Raw genomic sequence first — 23,753 nt, forward strand, 5'->3', positions numbered from 1 at the left:
AGGCCAGGTCCCCAGTGTGGGGTGTGTGAGAGACAACCACACATTGATGTTTCTCTGCCTCTCTTTCTCCCTTCCCCTCTCTAAAAATAAATAAATAAAACCTTTAAAGAGAGAGAGAGAGAACAGACTTCAGGCTCTGCAGATGGTAGAAAGCTCTAATGATGCATGCCCCATGCACATCCATGTACCTTGCAAGGCACCAGCATGAAAACACACACAGCCCTTGGAGCCCACAGGTGACTGTGAGGTGCCTTCATGTGCCTGTATGTACGAACTCAGAGTTTATTCTTTGTGCTGAGCTGCCTGCAATGCCAGGGTCTCAAGTCCCAGCCCCAGCTGGTTTCCACAGCAGGCCCTGCTCTCAACTGCGCCAGAGGTCCTCTGTTGAGTGTGGCTGATTGTGCAGTGCACACTCGGTGTGGGCATGGAGCCAGCCGGCTCCCTGTTCTCACCTGGCAGGCCCTGGCCATGGCTCCCAGCCTGGGGGAGAACTTCCCTTTGCAAAGTTAGATAACAGCACAGGCTTTCCATCAGATGATTGGTGCAGTGGCTCCACGTGTTGCAGCTGGCACAGGGCCAGGCCTGCCCTGCCAGGCGGCGGGGAAGGGAAGGCCTGGCTGCAGCCTGAGCTGGCAGGTGGCCGAGCTGGGGGTGGACGGGCGGGCCGGGGTCCATGCTGCCCATTGGCTGCCTCCGGCTCCTGCCCCGCCCGCCTCCAGAGCCTGTGGCTCCCCGGCCAGCTCCTGCCTCTCCAGCTGCTTCTAAACTCCCAGAGCAAGCTCCTCCTGCCAGGCCATGTCGAGCTGCGACCGGATCGGAGTAGCCCCTGCCATGGACATGCCTGAGGTTCTCAAATCCCTGCTGGAGCACTCTCTGCCTTGGCCAGAGAAGAGGACAGGTAGGAACGGAGGTGGCCTGCATTGGCTGGCTGCCCAGGTGCCCAGGGGTTTGGGGGCAGCCACAGGCACAGTGGCAGGACAGGCATCCCCGAGCTAGAGAGGGTCCCCAGCAGGGGTCTGCCCTTGGTCCCTTCATGAGGAGGAGGAAGGGCTGGGGTGCAGAGAGAGACAAGGCAGGGAGTGCCACTGCAACTCTGGGACTGCCCCCTCAGCCTGCTGGCTTGGGGGGCCATGGCCAGCGTGTGGCCACTGACAGGTGCTGTGCTCACGTGGAACAAGGGCAGGACCAGAGGGCCCTGCCGAGAGATGTCCCGGATGCATACTGCTGATTAAGTCTCCTCCCTCGGCACGGTGGCAGAGGACAGGCAGACTGTGGATTTGGGCAGCCTCCCGTCTGTAGAACAGGCTTTCTTCCGTGTGCCCGCTTCAGCTCCTGCTTGCTGGAGGGCTGAACCCATGGATGGGAGGGAAGCTGTTATGTAATAGGACCACAGGCTCGAAGCCCGGGTTCCTAGGATACTACAGGCAAACACGGGGCGAGGGAGCCTGTAGAGGAGGGTGTGGACCAAGGGGCAGAGCCAGCCGCCAGCACCAGGTGTCTCCCAACTCCTGCCTGAGCAACCCAAGCCCATGGCTAGCTTTGGGAGCCCCCCTGCTCAGGGTTCTCCCCATCTCCTCTCTTCAAAGATGTCAGCAACTCACACCAGGTCCTCACTGCTCAAACTCCCCAGGCATCTTAAAGGAGCCCTGCTGTCCTCTGCTGCCTGAGTCTGACTTAGACACCCGGTGCGTCCCCTCGGGACACCTTTCTCAGGCCTCTCCCTTATCCTACTGTGCTGGCAACTGATAACTCATCACCAGGTAGCCCTGGTTGTCGCCACAGGACTTTGTCCCACAGTACTCTCAGCTTACTCCTAAACCCTGGAGCGGAGGACAGACACCACAGCCCGTGCCCTCTCTCCCTCTCACCCCTTGGGGAACCAGGCTCAAGAAAAGAGGGGCGGCCGGCTCTGCTCCATGGAGACCCTGCTGGGAGGGAAAGGTGGGTCCTGGAGTCTCACAGAGCTCCAGGCCCAGGCTCCTCACACGGCACCCTGAGGTTCCTGCTGGGGCAGCCGGGCCACCCCCTGGAGGCTGGCACCAATGAGCTCCTGTGCCCTCCTCGCACTCAGGACCCCAGCTGCTCACCAGGAGAAGCGCATCTCCTCGGGACACCCTCAACTCAGCCTGGCGGATGAGTCACAGCTGACTTTTTCTTGCCATCTCTGAACAGCCGTGTGGGTAGGTGACTCAAGTCCTTCCAGCAGCTAGAGGTAGGGGCTCCCTTCTTGGTCCAGGCGCCCAGGGAAGGCCGGGTGTGCAGGATGGCCCAGTGCATGCACAGGGAGTGGCTGGGATGCTGGCAGCTTGCAGGGACAGCTCCCTGCTGGGCAGGGAGGGTTCTCGGGGGCAACTGAGGGCGCTGCTCCTCCACCCATGAGGATAACAAGGCCCTTGAAGTGTGGCAGCAGCTGCTGGTCGCTGGTTCCCAGCTGGTCCACAGAGCCTTGTGACAGCGGAAAGTCCCCATCGCTCACTACGGATGGGCACAGTTGGGGCCCGCGCTGTGAGGACTGGCTGAAGGTCTTGGACAGAGCTTGCCAACTCTCGGCAAGCTCTGACCTAGAATCAGTCAGTCTGCTACAACTGGGTTGGTCAAGGGCTATGGACCAGCATCTCAGGCCGCCTCCCATCACCTCTCCACGTGGTATCTCACTGAGGGTCAGAAGCACAAGGCCCCGTGGGACTGACAGATGCCAATGGGTAGATAAATCGACAGGCCAGAGCACCCACAAAGACCTCATTCACATCACTGTCCCAGCCTGCAACCACCACTTCCAAAGCTCCCAGAGTCTCCAAGTCTTTCACAAATAAAAGTATCTACCTGAAAAGCCATGTATCTCAGTGAAGAGAGAGTACACACACCCTACAGAACTAGAATTCCTGGCAGTCATGCAGCAAGTACCCTAAGTTCTTGAAGGAGCTTCTCTCCCTGGGTTCCCCACTCTGGCCTGGACCTCAGTGGGAGGAAGGCAGCTGAGGTGCCAACTGCCCCAGAAACAGTTGCCCTCGGGGTCTTTTACCCTTTGCTTTGATGTAGTAAGAGCAGGTTTCTCACCAGAGACTCCCCATTTTCTCCAGCCCACTGGCTGCTTCCGCAGACATTTGGGTCACATGCAGAGCATATCTTGGGTCCAGCATGAGGGAGTTTCAGAGGAGATCATGTAGAGTGTGAGAAATTCTAGGCGTGCTCTCATGAGATTGTTCTCCCTGCAGAACTCTTATTCCATTTTCTAGTTCAAAGATGTCCCGAGCATCTTGACCTTGGGGTTTCTCCCTCTCCCTCTTGCCTCCCACCCCGGCCTGCACAGAGAGACCTCCACCTCTTGCCTGTCCCTAGTTAAGCAGATTTTGTCTAGCAGAGCTGACCAGGCTCCAGCCTCCCATGGCTTTGGATTACAACAGCCGACTGGCAGCCCCTCGCTCTGGGCCACCAGTTTGGCCGACTTTCCTGTGAGGCAGAGAAATTCACGTCCAGCAAAAGGGTGGTCTGGCTCGATTTCCCCACAATCTCTGAGCCCTGGTCCCTAAGGACCACTCCCGCCCTTTCTCCCTAGGACTGTCTCCCAAAAGACGATTCTGTTTCAGACTGCTCGCTCTCTGCTACTTTCTTCTCCAGCTTCTGGACAGACCTCTTCTCTGAACCATACTATTAGCTCTTTATACCTCTTCCTTCCCTCACCCTATAGGGGCCTGGTTGTGCTCAGAGGCCGGTCCCCCATCTTTCTGACAGCTTTGGTCACTCAGGCCTTCCAAGCAGCCATATAGCATGAAACACACTCAAAGTTTGAACATGGCCTTCACTTTGAGCTGGCCAGGTAGGCCCCACTTCAGGAAGCTCCTAACTAGAATCATTAGTGGGTCACCCAGCAGGGTACGCTAGATATAGCTCTCTCTCTCTCCATCACTAATTTGTAAAAAATGAGAAAAAGAATACCTGCTTCACAGGCTTGTTGGCAGGATTGAAGGAGCTATCCCATATGAAAGCGTGTGCAAACTGTGAAGTGCCACGTTCTCTGTGAAGGCAAAGAGCGGCTGGGCCTGGCATTATGCTCCTTCCACCAACATCACATTCGCAATCTGATCCGCATTCCCTTCTTTCTACCCTCCTTCCCGTGGATGTTCTCTAAAACAACTGAATGTTGCAAGTTTGTGCTGTCTCCTTGGAAATGCATGCTGTGCTCTTGGGGGCCTTCAGCCCTGCATCAGGCTGGACAGCCCAGCTGGCCTGGCCAGGGAAAGAGCAGAATGGTAACAGGCTGGACGTCAAGGGGACTTTCTGGGACAGAGGCAGTGGTGCCGATGAGGGGCCTGGGTAGCCTTCTCTTGGGGGATTGAACTAAATGTCCCCAGAGGGTGGACTCGGTACAGCCCGGGCTGTCCTGAGGTTAGTCTCAGGATGGTCCACAGGGTCGCCTCCACTCCCAGCCTGGGGGAGCCAGGCAAAACCAAGCAATCTTGAAGTATCCTTTCAGGGAAGAGAGGTGGAAGAGGGCTTTGATGTGCTAGAAGCTTTGGCTCCTCACTACCACCTTCTAAATGATGACTGGCTACCCTCAGGGCCACCACATGGGCCAACCTCTCTCCTCTCTCCACCTTAGGGGCTCAGCTGCCTTCTCTATCTGTCCCGTCACCAATCAGAGAAACGTGAGAAATTCATTCTCACCAGGTGCCACAAACTGATGGCAGTGTCCAGGAGTGCCCCTTCCAGATGGCTTTGCATCTTGATAGGCCCTGACCCAAGGCTTAAGGAATGCGTACTGAGTTGGAAGGCCACTGTTCTGGGGTTTGCACTGGGGGCTGCGCTAGGAGCTTTGACAGCACTGCTTGTGACATGGCTTTGTAAGGGCAGTGGAATTATCCTTTCTACAGATGAGCAGACTGAGGCTCTGAGTTGTCAGGGGTTCCAGTCCGGCTTTGCCTGCTTCCAGGCTCGACTCTGCCCCCAGAACCCCAGGGTCTCCGAAACCCAGACCCAGGGCAGGACCTCTTCAGTCATCCTTTGCTTTGTCATCATTTGCTCACTGAATATTTGCTACACTATCCTGGTGGCTTGGAGTGAATGACACATGCATGCATGGCCTGGCATCTGCACTCCACGGGAAATGAGACAATCAGCAATCAGGAGACAAGGCCAACCTTTCCAAGGGGTAAGCATTCAAACTGAGGCCTGGAGGGGGAGGAAGAGGTGAAGTTGGAGAGACATGGACCAGGGAGGGCCTTGAAGGGCGTGAACATGTCATCTCCTTGCCTGCAAGGCCCTACCCACCCCCAATATTCTCATGAAGGTGGCAGGTGAGGAGGAATGAGGTAGTCCCAGAACAATTCAGGATGGAATTACAGTAAGAGTTAATTTCAATCGAGCACTTGCTATGCACCAAGTGCTGTTCTCAGTGGTGTACCTGAATGGACTCTTTTACTTCTGACACTCAGGCACAGAGAGGTTAAGTAACTTGCCTGAAGCTGCACAGTTAGGAAGTACTTGAAGCAGGAATCAGACCCAAATGGTCCGGCTCCAGAGCCCACACCCTACCACTGCACCACCAACAGGGCTTGCACAGAAGAGTCCCTGGCCACCAGTCAGTGGCAGTTGAGATGGCAGAGACTGGAGCTGAGGGCTTCTCTCTGGAAATGGCCCTCTTGGGGCAGCTGTCTGTATATAATCAATCGGGATCCTGAGAGTAGGCAAAACGCAAGCAGAAGAAGAAACCAGTATTCTTGAGAATATTGAAGAGACAGGCGAGAGGTTGCGAAGAGTCTCCACCCATCACTTCTACCCTAGAACACACTGAGACCAAGGTACACAGCCCAGCCCACAGGCATGTGGGCCCGAAAGCAGGCAGCTGTCGGTAGGGCTAGTGCCGGGGCACCTGCCATGTTTGTTGTTCTAGGTTTGACTGTGAAACACAGTGACGGCTATTTAATGTTAGCATGTTCCAAATGTGTATGACTTGGCTCTGAAAGGTTTTGTTAACCCTCCTACCAGCACCAACAACAAAGGAGCCAGCAAATACTTACCGAGTTACTACCCTGAACAAAGCTTTGTATACTCTCCTGCAACTGGTATTGGCAAAGCACACAGATGACTGGGCTTTGTTAGAGCTCAATGGAAGCCTCAGCCTTGCCCCAGTCTTACTCACACCGGCCTTGCAGCACATGTTTCAGTAAGCAGAAAGATGGGATGGTCCTGTCCTACCGGACACTGCATGTGTGGCCAAAGAGATCATTATGGGATATCTGGCCACAGGCCCCCAGGCTGGAGTTTTAGCTCTTCTAAACATGAAGTTTAGATGGTAGCTAATGGCTTAAAGGTCCTTGTTCTACATATGCTCACTTGAATTGAATTAAGTTTTTAACGTGGATTGGTTAGCAGGTTTCTGGAACAGGAAAGAATTCAAAGCCAGCCCAGCTCTGGAGAAGGCCCGAGCCCTCCAACCCCCTGCAACTACACACCTGTCCCCACACCCCAAATAATTCTACTCCTAACCCAACACAACCTGAGGGGAAGTAGAAGGGTAGAGGCCACACCATGCCACACTGTTCCAGGCGGCCCCTGACACTGCTTCTCACACATAATCCTCATACCCTCTCTGAGAGGTAAACACATCCATCTCTGTTTCCAAGAGGAAAATAATGAAGGCTCAGGCAAGGAAAGTCACTTGCCTAGGCCACATGGCTGGTTAGTATCTGAGGGGGATTCTACCCAGGCCTGCCTCCCCAGCCCACAAAGCTGTCTCCAGGACCACACTTTTCTCCAGAAGTGTCTGCATGGAAACCCCGTTACTAAAGAACACTACAGCACCACTCCATACCTTTAAAGCCTTAACCACATAATAGCATGTTCTTCCTATGGAGTTTATTTCTTCGTAGGGCTCACAAAACACTGTGGAAATGAGCTAATTACTCCTCGCTACATTTATTTCTCCACTAAGAGAAGGGGCCAGGCCACACTGCTATTCCCACTTCACTGACAGGAGCTGGAGGCAGAGTAAGACAGCGACGCCTCCTCTCAGGTCAGCTGGAGAATGAAGACCAGAACCTCACGGCTCCCACCTCCTGGATGGTGCTGTTGAAGGCTGCCGGCCGGCACTGTAGCGAAACTCCCAGCTTGCTAGTAGGCACGAGAGAGAACATGCTTGTAATGTTCCTCGGTGTTTGTGATGCACCATTCACCCCATGGTTATCTGGGGAGAAAGCCCTCTCTGGGGAGTGCCAGCTCCAGAACAGAGAACCAAATCCAAACTAACTGCTGGAGCCCCGATCTGCTTGCCTCACTTCTCACCATTGTCGCTTACCTTGTGCATTAGTTGCTCCAGGCTCGGTGATGAGTAGAATAAGCATTTTCCATCTGGATAATTGTAGCTTTAAAAGTATCTAGATATTCACTCCCTGTTACTATATCCCATCTTTGTTGTAAACAAATACTATAATCTTCCACTGTTATGTTATCATAAATCCTTCTCTAACACTTGGAGACTTTTTCCGCTTCATCAATGTCATATTAGCCATTAAAATATGCACTTGACTCTAGTCCACTCAGTCTCTCCACCGCCAAACTAGCCTTTAAAAAAAAAAAAGCTTCATATACTGTTTTAATCAATCTCCCTTGCTAAGTCTGCTAAAATTTGTTTTTAAAAACCTCTACGTCAGTTTCACCTAAAGATATCTTAGCCACATACAGAATTCCCACTAACAACTCTGCAACACAACAGATTTTGCGTACGCAATCTCGTATTTCCACTAACGGAGGTGACATGGGCACTGTACCAGTCTCCAGGATAATGGATACACCAGCCAGTGGTTTTATACACATGAGTTTTATTATTTTTTTTTAGTTTTAGAAAATTATGGAAAATACCACTTGTGGCAGGTTTGCAATTGCACATTTACGTACATTGGCCTCCAGACACCCCACAAGGTAGATCCTTGACATATGTCCCCATTCGACATACAAGGAAAGGAGGCTTGGAGAGGGGAAGCAATTGGCTGGAGGTATCAAGTCAGAAAGTGACTGAAGTCTGATGCATGTGGCAGTAGACTTGAGTTTTGGAGTCAGATGCTATCGCCCTGCCCCACCCCACCACCTTTTCGGGCCTGGGCCGGAACCCAATTTCTCGCTCCTTCTCAGCTCCCGGCAAAATTCTAATGGCCTCAGCCCGACAACTCTCAGCTAGCTGGGTGTCGCTGTGATGCCCCTGCCAGGTGAACCCCGGCTGCGTCCGTCCTGCCATTCCCAACTCCCCAGCGTTTGGTAGGACACAGGACAAACAAGCCAAAGTCCCTGCCCTCTGGGAGTTTAGGCAGGCAGAGTCTTGCACGGTTCGGGTTCAAAGCAGAGTATAGTTTGTTCTATGGAGAGGGACGAGTTTCTGGGCGCTGTTTAGGAGCAGCTTGCTCTAACGTCTCCACATTTGTGTACCCCTCATATTTGACGTTCTTACGTTTCCCAGTGAACTCCCAGGAAGTGTTTATATTTTAAGAGAGGAGGTGGTTCTCCCACAAAATGTGTAATCGGTACCCCGTGTAAAGGAGTTTGGTTTTCTGGGGGGGGGGGGTTGTTCCTAGGAAAAGGATGGAAAGGTCCTAAAGAACAGAATTTCAGAGCTGTTTAGGGCTTTAGAGATTATCTAGTCCAATCCCTTAATTTTATATACGAGGAAATAGGCTCCAGTGAAGCAACTGGACTTTCCCAAGGTCACAGCCAGTCATTGGGAGGACAAAAGCGTGTACCCCGGTCCTGGCTTGGGGCTGGGCCCTTTCTCTCCACTCCACCCCACACACCCGCCCCGCCCCGGCCTCAAGAATGCTTCTCTCGACGCTAGTGTTTATCTGGCCACCACGCCCGCACCAGAAACCCGGGATCAGTGAGGAACCTGACACCCCCTTCAGCAGCCGCCAAGCCTGCTCCCGTTCGGGCCATACCTACGGGAACAGCAGGTCGCTGTCCGCCGCCCTGCCCTCAGGCAACCTCTGGGGAGGGGTGTGCCGGCTCGATCAGCGTCCGGGGACCACAACCCCGGACAGAGCCCCGGGTACAAAAAGGCCCGCCCCTTCTTCCTCCCCTCCCTTCCTCCCCGCCCGCCGCCAGCCCGCACGTGCTGAGCCTCGTGCACCGACCCGGGCCCCGCCCCCGCCCTCTATTGGCTGCTCCTCGCCTTCCTCCTCTTCTCTCCCCTCCCCGCGGGAATAGACTCGGCTGGGGCTCCATGTGACCTGCGGAGGGTGGGCCCTGCACCCCGAATGGGCTCTCTGATAGGCTCTCCCGGCGGCTCCCAGTGCACCTCCCTTCAGTGGCCTGTCCCGTAGGTGGAGAGATTGGGATGAGACGGAAAGGAGAGCGGTCGCAGTGGTCTGGGATGAGAGCGAGAGTTATGAAGAGGAAGGCGAAGGTGAAATCTCTGGTAGCGGGGAAGGAGCTACCGCAGAAGAGGGCCTATGACACAGACTCCAGCAGGCACCAATCAGGTGACTCCGGCGGATGGGGCGGGGCCTCCGACATTGCTCCTCACCTGGCCCTGCACGTGTCTCACTTATCACTGCAGCCTAACCAATCACGGCCCGGAACGCTGCTCCTGCCTTCCTCACAGGGTGGGCCAATCCAAGGCCGCGGTCTGGGAAAGCTGTCCTGGCCTCATGAATAATTAATATAACAGAGCAAGTCCGCAGGCGGGGTAGGGATGGAGGGAGGCGGGGGAGCTGTTGGGCGCTTGCGCAGTAGCCACCAGTGTCGGCAGCTGCGGCGGGTCGCACCGCTCCGGCCCTTCTTAGGGGGCGGGCGGGGCAGGCGAGGCGCGGGAGCAAATCGGGGCGGGGGGGGCGCGATGTCCGACACAGGCGGTGGAAAGAAGCCGCCTGTGGAGCCGCAGACGGGGCCAGGCCCGGGTCCTGGGCGCGCAGCTGGGGAAAGGGGTCTGCCGGGGTCTTTCCCACTGGTCCTAAAGAAGCTGATGGAGAACCCCCCGCGGGAGGCGCGCCTCGGTGAGGAGCGGGGGGTTCCGCGCGCGCCGGGGGGGCGGGGTTTTCAGGGGCGTGGCCTTCTGAGGGCGGGGCTGGGGAGGTCGGAGGTCTGGGTGAAGTGGTTCCTCGGAAGGGGCATGAGACCCGAGATGACGAAGGGCCTGTTGGCGAGGCAAGAAGGTTGGGGGAAGGTCAGGGGCCAGTTGAGAGAGGTTGGGTCAGAAGGTCGTTGGCGGGGAAGGGTTTGGAGGGAGAGGATGGGGTGGGGTCGTGGTGAGGAGGTTTCATGGGGCCGCCCGAGCACGCGCGAAGTGTGGGGGTTATTGAGCAGGCCGAAGGGGGTCGTACAGCCACTTAAATGACGCTCCTGGGAGCCTTCTCACGGGACAGCGTCATCCGAATCACTTGAGTTGCTTGTTTTGAATGCTGGTTCCTGGGCCCCACACTTCACCTACCGAATCTGTAGCCCGTGGGACAGGAGCCTTCATTTTAAGGAGCATCACACCTCCGTGATTCCTTAGTCCACTAAAGTTTGAGAAGCGCTGATTTACATGGTAGATTGTCATTGTTTTTGGTCTTGCCTCCTCTTCGGAGAAGGACCTTGTCTTCACCCCCACCATTAGGTACACACTGGAGATTTTTTGGAATTGTGTCTCAAGGTTGCTGCTGAGCTAGGGGAGGGGGTGTCAGAAGAGATGGAGAGTGGGGCAAGGCAGGTAGAGGGATGGAGATCAGAACAGTGCCAATGAAGCCGGCCCTTCACCTGGTTTGGGGGCTGACCCTAGACTTTGAGGGCCACAGTGGCAGAGCTGGCCCTCATCTTGTTTCCTAGGCCACAAAGGTCCCAAGGGTCCATGTGGAAAGCAGGTTTGGCCTTGTTTTTTTGGCCCGGCAACATGAAGTTCAGAGAGCAGTAGAGTGCCACCTATTGTGGTTTTCAGTGCACGGAGATATGTTTTCAATCTGAGACCTTTGAATTTCCAAGAACCATTGGTGTAGTTCAGGGGTTTGGGATGGAATAGGCTTTCTGTGAATTACCTGTCTTGAGGAATTAATTTTCTTTTTAAAAATGCCATCTTTTTCTTTCCTGGGAGTGTTTCGAGGCTTCCATTTCTATGTCTTGTCATGGTTGGATTATAAATAGCCTCAGTATATCAGGTGAAGCCAGGCTTTCTCCTCTTGCTCCAGGACCTCCTGTGCTCAGACCCTTTTGTTTGTTTTTAAGGTGATGCTTTGTTCCAAATCTGGGCCTGAGACAAGCTGCTGGGACAGGTGTACACATCTGTCAGCTTCTTGTTCAAGATTGCCCAATAAAAGCTATCCATAACAATGATTTTCCTTTACATTAGCAGAGTTCTCACAAAGCACTTTGACAGAACCTGGTTTTATTTAGTCTTCCACAGAAGTCCTGTAGAGGGTGTTATCCCCACTTCACAGATGAAGAAAGTTGAGGCTCAGAGAGGGGAGGATGCTCCCTCAAGGTCACATTGCGAGGCCTTGTAACTCGGTTTGGTGCTTTACCATCTGGGAACTACTAAAGTTAATCCCTGTGACCTGAGTGATGGACCTAGTTCTTTATTATCTCTTACAATTAAAACATTTATTAAAAATATCCATAGTTAGCCCAGGCTGGTGTGTCTCAGTGGTTGAGTGCGAGCCTTTGGACCAAAAGGCTGCCAGTTCAATTCCCAGTCTAGGGCACATGCCTGGGTTTCAGGCCAGGTCTCCAGCAGGGGGACGCATGAAAGGCAACCATACATTAATGTCTCTCTCCCTCTCTTTCTCCTCCCCATCCCCTCTCTTAAAAAAATAAATAATTTTTTAAAGATTTTATTTATTTATCTTTAGAGGGGAAAGGAAGGAGAGAAGGAGAGAAATATCAATGTATGGTTGCCTCTCGAGAGTCCCCTGCTGGGAACTGGCCTGCAACCCAGGCCTGTGCCTTGACTGGGAATCAAACCACGATTGTGTGGTTCGCAGGCCTGTGCTCAATCCACTGAGCTATACCAGCCAGGGCAAAAAATAAATATTTAAAAAAATACTCTTAACTGCTTAGGTCAAGCAAAACCTGAAACTAATTTTTATTTGTCCTTTAGTGTGGCTGTTTTTATGTCTCCTCCTCTCTCCTTTGATCCCCATGACCTCACCCAACATGGACCCTGGACAGAATGTGGAGTCAAGATCTGGGGGAGGAGACCCCTCCCTGGCAGTGTTCTCAGTTAGAATGTTGTCCTGACATACCAAGGTTGCAGGTTCGACACCCAGTCAGGGCACATACAAGAATCAACCAATGAATGCATAAATAAGTGGAACAACAAATTGGTGTTTTTCATTCTCTTCCCCTTCTACCTTCTCTCTATAAAATCAATAAATAAAAATTAAAAGATCTGGGGGGAGAAGAGTGAGGCCATCTGGCCCATGCAGCCCACCAAAGCTTGGCTTTCTTAGTTCCCATTTGTCTTGCTTTCTTACTTCAACCAAAGCCTGGTACAGAAGGCAGTTGCAAGAATTCAGGCTAATTCGTATTAGAAGCCATGACGAAATTCTGTTTGTTAAAACCTCCACCTTCTTAACCTATTTTTATTGGATCAACGGGCTTCTTTTTGGCTGGCTGTGGTGTGGGAGTCCGTGCATGACTGGTTTATTTCCAACATAATCATATTTGATTTATCTTTTCCACTTCAGAGTTCAAAGTCGTCTCCCTCATTTTGAAAACCCATTATGAACTTGTCATGATTTTATCTCCTACTTCCCCGATTAGCCTCCCTGTCACTTTGATTTCCTTCAAACTTGTCTGTTTCTCTCTTGTCTGTTTTTCCTAATTTGCCCTTTCTTTGATATCCATGCATATAACTTTTACTTTTATTTGTTTACTTATTTATTAAATTTTTATTTTTTAAATTCTTGTTCAAGTACAGTTAGGTGAGACCTCGTCCCTGCTAATTAGTTTTGCTTCGAATGGGAGCAAGATTTCTTCTTCAGCTCCACCCTCTCCTTCTTCCCCGAAAACTTGCCTTGCAGTCCTCTCAGCTTATTCAGGGATAGACTTCTCTTGAAATTATCTCTCTAAAAAAGGTCCTGAAAAGACAGCTCCATACCCTCTGTATCTAATGAACTTAAAGGGAATCTGTGTGCCAACCTAGTGCCCTTCATTCAGTATACACATTTTCCCACGGTCCAGGATCATCTCGCTCCTCTGTCAGTGCTGAGATCCAGCAGTGAACACAGCCCCTGCCTTCCATGAACTCGTGGTAGTAATGAGTGCCTGCTATTTGCCCAGAACTCTGTAAGACACTTTCAAATGTTATCTTTACACCAAAGAGGAAGCTTTATTCTAATTTACAGTGGATGACACTGAGCCTGGGAGGGGTTAGATATCATGGCTAAGGTCAAACCTCACAGCAACTGGGTGGCAGAACTGGAATTCAAGCCCTAGGCTAAGCTGCTGTGGTGAAGCATAGCTGGGGGGACAGGACAGGAGAACACAAAAGTTCTCGACCTGAGGAATCACCCCTTTTCTATCACAGGGAAAAGATAGATCATCAGGAAAGCTCAGAAGTTTCATTTCCTCCCTGTAGCCTCTCTCCTCCAGGTGTTAATTCCACAGCCCATTCTGAATTAACCACATTAAAGCTTGTGCTGAGCATTCTGGGAAGCCCAAGCGTGGATGAGGATGTGCTGCCATCTCTAAAGACCAGTGGGCTTTAGTCAAGCACCAGGTTACAAATGGAGAACACAGTGAGCTCTTGAAATGCATGGGATAGATCAGGACTTGGAGAGATGGGCTAGTTCTGTGAAGCTCAGTACTCCCCTCCTAGGATTGAATTATCCTCTTATGTGGCCTCTCATCACAGATTTTGTGTCTGCAGATAAGGAAAAGGGGAAGGAAAAGCTGGAGGAAGACGAGGCCTCAGCAGCCAGTACCATGGCGGTTTCAGCTTCCCTCATGCCACCCATCTGGGACAAAACCATCCCATATGATGGCGAGTCTTTCCACCTGGAGTACATGGACCTGGACGAGTTCCTGCTGGAGAATGGCATCCCCGCCAGCCCCACTCACCTGGCCCAGAACCTACTGCTGCCTGTGGCTGAGCTAGAAGGAAAGGAGTCGGCCAGCTCTTCCACAGCGTCCCCACCATCCTCTTCCACTGCCGTCTTTCAGCCCTCTGAAACCGTGTCCAGCACAGGTTGGTGATGAGCCTTAGGGCAGGGCCACCTGTCCCATTTAAGGAAGTCCACTTTGCCCTGAAGGCTTCTTAATGTCCACACACCCAGTGAGCCTCTTCTCTCAGGGGAGGTCCCAGTGGGCCTGCAGTGTGGAGAAACCCTCTGCTCTCCGCCCTCCAGCGTAGTCCCCGAGGCTGAAGACAAAAACAGCAGTCACGTCAGCAGTGTTAGAGCCTTTCTATTGGCTGGCATGCGGCTGCTGGTCGGGACAGTGGAGTGAGATCTTCCAGTCTAAGGCTTTCCAAGATAGAAATCCCATTCTGCGTTTTCTCAGCATGGCTCCTTGCCCAGCATGCACTTTGCCACAGATTATTGGGAAGCTCAGGCGATGATAATAATAATGCCCGATAACATTTATTTAGCATTTACTCTGTGCCAGGCATTAACATGTAATCCTCACAGAACCTTATCAGATCGATACTCTTATCTGTGTGTTAGAGGTGAGGAAACAGAAGTTGAGTAACTTACCCAAGGTCACACAGCTGGTAGGTAGTGGGTGCAGCACTTGAGCCCAGGCTGTCTGACACCATAGCCAGGTCCTGCTTAGGCACTGGCACAAAGAAGGCACCTTTGGGACTCCTCCTCCATCCTCTTGTCCTTTTTCTGTTTTACCCCTGGGGGTTGGGTCAGTCACTTGTTTGGTTGGTTTTCATGCCCTTTGGACACGAACCCTTCGGAGGAGGCATGATCACTGTTTCAGGGGTCTCCGCAAAGCTTTCTGCAGGTGCAGTTAGAGGCGCACAGGCTGATGGCTCCTGGAGGGCCCCCCGGGGAACCCACACCCAGAGAATTCCCATGCTGTGTTTTTTTTAATTTTACTTTTCATTATGGGCAAATTTTTGAATACAGAAGATAAACTACCATAATGAACCTCCATGCAATCATCACTCAGCTTCCATAATTCTTAACCAGTCTTGTTTTCTTTAATCTCTCCCATCCCCCTCACCTGATTATTTTCAGTAAAATCCTAGATATTATATTTCATCCATAAATATTTCAATACATATATAAAATATGAGTTATTTTTTAAAATAACAAAAATAGCCCTGGCTGGTGTAGCTCAGTAGATTGAGTGCAGGCCTGCAAACCAAAGGATCGCGGTTCGATTCCCAGTCAGGGCACATGCCTGGGTAGTGGGCCAGTTCCCAGCAAGGGATGTATGAGAGGCAACCATACATTGATATTGCTCTCTCTCTCTCCTTCCCTTCCCCTCTAAAGATAAATAAATAAAATCTTTTTTAAATAAATAAATAAATAATAACAAAATAGCAATTTTACATCTGAACTTAATAATAGATTCTTCAGCATTCAAATTTCTGAAAAGTTATCTCATAAATGCTGCTGTTTTATGGTTTGTTTGAATCAGGATCCAAACAAGACCCACACATTACATTCAGTTCTGTCTCTCAAATCTCTTAAGTCTCTTGTAATCTATAGGGTCCACTCTTTTTTTTTCTTTGCAATTTATTTGTTGAAGAAATGGAATCATTTGTCTTGTAGAGTTCGGTGTGTGCTGGGCTTTTCTGACTGTGTCCCTGTCGTGCCATTTACCCTGCTCCTCTGCCCCGTGTGTTTCCTCGTAAATGGGTTAGCGCTAGAGGATTCAGCTGAGTCCAGCCAAATTCTTATTCAAAGGCAGCTCGTTTTTATGCTGGTTAGGCTGTCCTGGAAGGCTGGTTTCCTGTGTGGGCAACGGCAGAGTAGGGAACGAGCCCGTCTTGTACCTTAGGTCGCCTGGACGACATTTGCCTTTGACTGTGTTTTTAAGAACCTTATTACTTAGTACGGCACACAACAGTGCCATACCGTAAGTATACCGTGCAGTGAATGTTCACAAAGTGTACCTACCCGTGTGACTCTCACCCACATCAGGAGATACAGCATTATTGGTGTCCCCAAAGTGCCTTGGGACCCCATTCAGCCATTACTCCCCAGTAATGGGGAGTGACCACTCTCTTGATTTCCATTGTCAGAGACTCCTTTTGCTTGTAACTGAACATTCTGTAAATGGAATTGTATACTATGTCCTCTTTTTTTTTAACTACTGTGTTGATTATACTCACATTTATAGCTTTCTGTAGCTAGCTTTGTAGTATACACATAAATTATGTGGACATCAGTATCTCTTTACACTAACAGCATAGATTTACAGAACATGCCTAAGGAATACTCCTGTGACAGAAAAACCACAATACAGATGAAGAAAGATCTGCATAAAGAATTGTACACATGGTAGAGATGAAGGTAGAATTTTCTCTCTTAATTTTTTAGTTTCTTCTGTAGGAAAGACATAAGTAGTATGCATTCTTTTGTGTCTCGCTTTCTTCCTCAACTTTGTTTATGAGGATCACCCATATTGTTGCCTATAGCATAGCTTGTCCATTTTCATCGCTGAATAGTGTTCCACTGTCTGACCATAGTACGTATCTGCTCTATAGATGATGGACATTTGAGGTGCTTCTAGTTTGGGTTTATGCACAGCAATGCCATGAACATTTCTGTGCATGTCAGTTGGCAAACACGTGTGTACTTTCCGATTGGTTATTTACCTAGGAGTATAATGGCTGGGTCCTTGGACATGCATACATTCTGCTTTTTAAAAATCCTTATCCAGGGATATTTTCACTGATTTGTGTGTGTGTGTGTGTGTGTGTGCGCGCGCGTGCTCGTGAGAGAGAGAGAGAGAGAGACGTAGATCAGTTGCCTCCTGCATGTCTCAACTGAGGATCCACAACCCAGGTGTGTGTCCTGACTGGGAATCCAACCTGCACCTTTTTTGGTATATGGGATAACACTCCAACCAGCTGAACCACCCAGCCAGGACCATATAGTCAGCTTTTATAGATACTACCGGTGTACGACATGGCCGTAGCTGTGGATACCCCCAGCAGCCGGGGTATGGGAGCTCTAGTTGTCAGCCTTCGTGCCTTGACTGTTTGTTCTGTAGGTATAGAGTTTGGCAGCCCCAGTATTCCTCAGTGACCACATTGGTCCCTGGTTATTCATTCCTCTGATGCTCAGCCCTCTTTGTAAGTAATCCCCTCTAATAGGATGCAGTGAGTTTATGTGCATTGTCCAGTTGAAAGTTAACTGATCATGTTATACCTCTGCTCAGAGCCCTCCAGAGGTTTTTCTCATATCAGGGTAAAAGTCAGAATCGGTGACACTGTTGACATTGGGACTAGATCATTTTGTTGTTTGGGTCAGGGAAAGGACTGTGCTCTTATTATAAGGTATCTAGCAGCATCCTTGGCTTCTATCCACTAGATGCCAGTAATACTCCCTTCCCCGCCACAATTCTTTTTTTAATTTTCACTCATCACCTTTAGAGAGAGAGAGAGAGAGAAACATCAGTTTGTTGTTCTACTCAGTTATGCATTCACTGGTTGATTCTTATATAAGCCCTGATCAAAGATCGAACCTCCAACTTTCTTGTATTGGGACAATGCTCTAATCAACTAAGCTACCCTGCCAGGGCTTCCCCCACTCTGCATAATTCTTACATGGACAAATGCCCCCTATAGGACAAAATTGTCCCCCGTTCTTCACCGGTTTTATCACTCTTCCCTCTCATTCATTCACTCCAGCACTGTCAGCCTCAGTGGCTGGTCCTGGACATACCGGTGCTTGGCTGTGCACATAGCAGTGCACTTGATGGTGACAGTTCCTGAAATGTTTTTTCACAGGTATTCGCGTGCCATCTAATGCTTCTATTTTAGATATCTGTAGATATCTAAAGTTCAGCTTGTATAATGTCAGCCTTCCCCACTAAATAACATCCACAAAGGCAAGACTTTTACTTGTTTTGTTCACTGCTTTGTCTTCACCAGGACAGTAGCAGGCATGTAGTAGGTGTTCGATAAACAGCTATTGACTGAGTAATTACATGTTTTGTGTACTCCTGTCAGTAACATGGAATGAGTAGGCCAAAGGTGTGGGTTTTTAAAATAACTTATCTCTAAAATCTTTGCATTCTGAAAGTCCCTTTTATCTGATGTTCACTATAAAGTGGCAGCCAAGTAGGGCAGCGAGAAAAAGGATTCAGAGTCAGCCAGACCCAGACTTAAATTTTAGTTCAGTCACTCACCTTCTGAGTGACCCTGGGAAAACCATGTCCTTTCTCTGAGCCTTAGTTTCCTCATCTGTAAAATAAAGCTAACACTCATCTTGCTTTCAGAGTGGCTATAAGACTAACCGAGCACTGTGACTGGTACAGCTCTAAGGGCTCCAAAGTGGGTGCCATTTCATTACTCAGACTGTGTCGCTCACTCATTACAGTTCACACAGAGATTCAGCTGTTTCTCATTACTTGAGAGCTTGAAATCACAGGAAGTTTAAGGAGGATAGTGATTTCATGTTTTGCTTAATATTTCTTGGGGGAAGAAACAATCAGAAAATCCTGTCTTTTTCAAGGGCCTCTGTTTCCTTTTCAGCATTTTGTTCCTAAAGGGAAGGATTCTTTCTATGTTTGTGTTGTGGATTTGAATCACATATGCCAGTCTGGCTTGGGGGTTGGTGCTGTGTGTTTTCTTCCCTCCAGGTGGCAGTGGCTGTGTGATGCTGAGATTCAGGCAGGTATCTGAGTGGATGGCATGAGTCTGCTGTTCAGTGGGCTGCTCTGAGACCACCTGCCTCTGTGTATTTCAGAATCCTCACTTGAAAAAGAGAGGGAAACGCCCAGTCCCATCGACCCCAGCTGTGTGGAAGTCGATGTGAACTTCAATCCCGACCCTGCAGACCTGGTCCTCTCCAGTGTGCCAGGCGGGGAGCTCTTCAATCCTCGGAAGCACAAGTTCGCAGAGGAGGACCTGAAGCCCCAGCCCATGATCAAAAAGGCCAAGAAGGTCTTTGTCCCCGATGAGCAGAAGGTAATCTTGTGTCCATGTAAGTGACGGTGCAGCACTGCTTCGGGAGCTGGAGGGCTGTGCTGCTTCACATTTGATTTTATCTGGAGGGCCCTCCCTCTTTATAGACACCGTTTAGCAAGGCATGAGTTAGAGCGTAGACCCACGCTCTGCACCAGCTGGTAGAAAGAAAGGGAGTCAGGTGGTGGTTGGCCCCTGCGTGACTCCCTGTCGTTTCTGTTTCCTTATTGGCCGGCGGCTGTGTTGATGTTCTTGCTTTCCTGGCTTTAGCCCAGCCATGGGGCAAGCGCTCACTAGGTCACAGGAACTGAGCTGAACAAGTCCTCACTTTGAAGGGCAAAAGATAGTTTTATGTTGCAAACGGCTTTCAAGCTGATGGTTTTATAGGAGTTGGGATGGGAAGGAAGAGGAGGATTTTGCAGTTTTTTCATCCTCATCTGTGGAAAAGTCACAGGAAGGACTTTCCGTACAAGCTTTGGAGTTAGGCAGAGCTCCATCCACGCCCCACTTTGCCACCTAGAACTAGCTGGGCCTCAGGTTCCTCGTTTGTAAAAATGGGAATAACTGTACCTGCCTATCAGGAGGTTTCTGAGGCTTTTATAATGCAGTGAAAATGGTAAACTTTTATGTGGTCCTTACTGTAACGAGCACCTGTATATACCAATTCATTTCCTCCTCGAACAACTTGAGGTAGTTACTGCTATTCCTCATTGTAAAGATGAGGGACCTGAGACATTGAGAAGTTAAGGAAGTTGCACAGTTCCTCTGCTAGTAAGGGGCTGAGGCAAGATTTGAACTCAGGGGACTGGACCTTAGCCATAACCAGCGCGACAGTGCTTTCTTTATGTTGGAGCATCGCAGAGCAGGCTCCCAGTACATGGAGTCCCCCTCCCTCCACCACTTCCTACAAAGGGCTTTGTTTCTCATCCTGGCAAAAGAGCAGGGGCCCCTGCTGCCCTTGGCACATGCATCTCCTTCCCTGGGTTCCAGCTCTCATTCCTTCTGCACCGAATGAATGATAAAAGGAACCTGGGGTGTGGAGTGCTGGAAGGAGGAGAAAGGTTGGGTTTCCTTGTTGGGAAAGAGGAGAGACCAACAGAGGACACTTCCCCACAGGATGAAAAGTACTGGACGAGACGCAAAAAGAACAACGTGGCAGCCAAACGGTCCCGGGACGCTCGGCGCCTAAAGGAAAACCAGATCACCATCCGGGCGGCCTTCCTGGAGAAGGAGAACATGGCTCTGCGGACGGAGGTGGCTGAGCTACGCAAGGAGGTGGGCAAGTGCAAGACCATTGTATCCAAGTACGAGACCAAGTACGGGCCCTTGTAACCCGTGCCCCCAACCCTGGCTGCGCTGCCTACATCTCAGCCCTCTACCTAGGGGCTCCCTGAAACCCACACGTGTGTGGAGACTTATGACTCGTCATGGGCAAATGGCGACGCACCTGCTCCGGGAGCTGTCATGTTCAAGCTTCATTATCCCATGGCCAGCGCACGTGGCGACTTCCCTGGGGAGCCAGCCTGCTCACTGGCAGGGACATGAGAATCAACGTAGATGGGTGCATCTGCCTTAGTTTCTGTTCTTGGATGTCCCAGTTGGATTGGAAGGGGACCTCTGGAGTACAGATCTCCTTTCCCAGGGCGCTCAGGCTGCCCTGCTCTCCCTCAGTCTCTACCCCGGGCTGTGGAGGCCTGTCTCTGCAGAATGAGTCCATGGTTGTCGCCTGTATGTCTTCTCAGGGAGCAGGGTGCGTTCCTAGGCAGGCTGTGTTGGTGGGCCACCTCACCTTACCCAGAACGTCTGAGAGAAACGTCCGTTTCCATCTCCCTCAGAGGCAGAAGACACACTGGCTCCTCCGTCGTGTCTGCATGGATGCCAGGCCACCTGAGTGGGGCTCCGCTGGCCTGCGCAGGGTTGGGGCCTGGGGCCTGCAGTAAAAGTGCACAAACCATTCACAGCTACCACACCCCTTTACTCTCGCGACTCTGGGGCCTGGAAGCCAGGAGGCTCTGGCAGTCGGTTCGCTCTTCGTTTCGTCTGTTGTGAAGGGGAGGTCCCCAGGCCAGCCAGTCTCTGAGTCTGGTCATAGTGCAGAGGGCTGCACTGACATCTCCTCTTCTCCAGGTCACTTGTGGAGGCCACCTGAATCTCACTTGTCCCACTAGACTGTTTCTTTCCACCCAGTGACCAATCTCAAATCTTGAATTTAAAAGGACAACGCCCTTGTTTAGGAAGCTTACCTTCCTAAAGGCAGGAGAGGCCTTCTGCACGGTGGTCAGGAAACCGGCCCAGCTGTGGAGAGGGAACTGGGGTGTGTGTCTCCGTGTCATCTTGCTCTGCTCTCCGATGTGGGCCAGGTCAGAGGAAGGCAGAAGAGGGCTTCCCAGTTCCTGCTTCAGGATCCCTCCCCTGTGCAAGCTGCCAAGAGGGGACCTGCCGGGCAGGACACCCGGCCAGGGTCGCAGCGTAACTCGTGGAATAGCAGGTTCTCTGGACATACACATGCAAGAGTCCCCTCAGTCTGGTCCCTAGAGACTTGGGCCACCCACGCAAACGTGGCTGTGGTATGTGGAGGGGTCCTTGCAGCTGTGGCTTCGCTACCTCACAGCTGCTCTTTCTTGTGTCCAGCTGGACTTGTCTTTTTGCTCTGCCTGGGAGATTCATCGAAGAAATCCGTGGAACCCTTTGCTCATTGTGGTCAGCTGGGGCATCTGAAGATGGGTGTATTTATTGGCTCAGGGGCAGGCAGCCTGTGGTTAATGGGTAGGAGGTGACGGGCACACTTTGTCATGCTTACCACTGACTTTATTTTAAGTGGTAACTCCAAGACCCGACTCTGACCCCCAAAGACTTTATAACATAATAAGACCCGGGGAAGCCATCCACTGACCGTGGACCGCACCCCAGAGGAATGCCACAGCCCTCCCGGGACCTGCACACCCGCCTCTCCAGGGGACTTGACAAGGGTGCCTGAGGCCAACGGAGGTCACCACCTCCCTCCAGGCCCCTGACTTTCACTTTGTGGTTCTATAAAACCCATGTTCACACTTTTCATTCTATTGTAACCACAACAGGGCAGTTGCATCCGGCATGTCAGTGTCCTGCCCTGGGCAGCTCGCCCGCCCGGGCACTCTCCCTCTGGTCTGGCTACCCACCAAGAGGGCAGTTCTCATTTTGTTAATGGTAGAAGAGCCTCCAGCTTAAAAGCTCTTCGTTTTCTTTGGCCAGAAAGTGTATGGCTTGTGGGTTTTGTTTCATTTTTTTAAAGGATGAAGACTTCATTTCTGGGTGGCATCCTCGTTCTGACCCCTGTGGGTGGGACGATGGCCTGAAGTCTCCCCTTTTTGTCCCACCCTCTGCACCTTCTGCCTGTTCAGTGCCCTCCCCTTCCTTCCCCCAGGCAGTAGGTATCTGGTTCCTTCCCAAAGTGCTTACGTGGAAAGAGTGTGGCTTCTGGCCTCTTTTAGAAAAGCCCCTTTGAGTCAGGAGCCTAGCAGACACAGGAAGGAAATGTCCACGGGGGGTGACGTGTTGGGGAACAGGAGCCCAGGGAAGTGTACCTCCTTCTCAGGCCCAAGAATGGAGTCCTCGCAGGAGGGGGTTAGTGCCTGTGATTTCCATCAAGGAGACTCCCTCCTGGCCCCTCTCCATCTTGGGGCTGGCAGCCAAAGACTGAGACTCCTCTGCTCAAATCTTTGACATCTCCTTAAAAAGCACTGGAGGCCAGAGAAGCCAATGTCAGTGGCTTTACATGGGTTTGTGATGGGCTGGGAGGTGCCATCCCTTCCTAAGCACCCTGTGTTCAGTTTCATGGCAGCCTTGCTACAGCCTCTGGACAGACAGCTTGTGAGTGAGCTAGAATGTTGCAAGAATATACATACAGTAAATGTATATTTAGCTATTGATAGGTACTTAGAGCATTCACAATGGCCAGCAGCCTTGTGGAGGGCCTGGGTAACTCTTACCCTTGGCCAAAGGAAGGGGGTTGCCTGTCTGAGGCTGAGGTTGGAGAAGGCACTTAGCGACGTTGCCCTGCTGTGGCCCTGGGTGGGCAGTTCCTGTGGCCCTCCAGCCTGAAGCGGGGTGGCAGGCATGGGAGCCAGCAGAGGAGGGCCCCTTTGTGCTGGGCAGCTCACCACCCAGGGCCCTGGGAGCCCTGGTTTTCATGGCAAAGCCCCGCCCCAGAGCTCCTTTAACATCTGTTAATTAAGTGCAATAAATTTTTCTAGAAAATGGTAAAGATGATTTCCAGGTGGATATTGCTATCTTAGGGTGTTGGGGATGCCAGAACACCACTTGGTTTTATTTTTCTAAGTGCATGTGACGTGACAGAGTGTGTGGGGGCTTCCCTGTCTTCCCCTGGGAGCTGGCATTCCAGTGAGCCCCTCTTTCTTACCTTTGCGGGGGAAGGAGGCAAGGAGAAAATTGCTTCTTCCCAGCTGGTGAGGGCAGAAGCAGACTGCAGCCCATTGGCCTTATGTGCGTGTGTGCGTGCGAGTGTGTCACTGCTGGTGGGCCGGAGTGATGTGATGGGGAGGGAAGCTGGGAATGTAACCTTTTCAAAACGAAATTAAATATTTTGAGACGAGAGTTGTGGGGCTGTCTTTTCTGTCCTCTTCCCTCCCCTGTCTCATCCCGTGTTTTCTCTGTGTCCACGTTGGCCTAGGAGCCTGAGGGTTATCCCTGGCACCTCTGTATCACT

The 23,753-nt window shown here is 51.2% G+C and overlaps 1 protein-coding gene across 5 annotated transcripts; it reads left to right on the forward strand.

Moving 5' to 3' along the window:
- Positions 1–692: 692 nt before the first annotated feature.
- On the forward strand, positions 693–23,641 carry TEF (TEF transcription factor, PAR bZIP family member). Of its 5 annotated transcripts, none has more exons than XM_037068545.1 (4): positions 693–898; positions 13,811–14,143; positions 18,831–19,051; positions 20,165–23,641. In XM_037068545.1, exons 1-4 carry the CDS (start codon positions 796–798, stop codon positions 20,378–20,380), a joined length of 873 nt encoding a protein of 290 aa, XP_036924440.1. In that variant the 5' UTR covers positions 693–795; the 3' UTR covers positions 20,381–23,641. The 5 variants fall into 5 exon arrangements, with proteins under 5 accessions (XP_036924440.1, XP_036924441.1, XP_036924439.1 ...); XM_037068546.1 differs by having other exon boundaries at positions 698–898; positions 13,826–14,143; XM_037068544.1 differs by lacking the exon at positions 693–898 and adding an exon at positions 9,250–9,464 and having other exon boundaries at positions 13,826–14,143.
- Positions 23,642–23,753: the final 112 nt, after the last annotated feature.

Source organism: Sturnira hondurensis, unplaced genomic scaffold (assembly GCF_014824575.4).
Source record: "Sturnira hondurensis isolate 20B ecotype Veracruz unplaced genomic scaffold, ASM1482457v3 Scaffold0017436, whole genome shotgun sequence".
NCBI classification, from domain to species: domain Eukaryota; kingdom Metazoa; phylum Chordata; class Mammalia; order Chiroptera; family Phyllostomidae; genus Sturnira; species Sturnira hondurensis.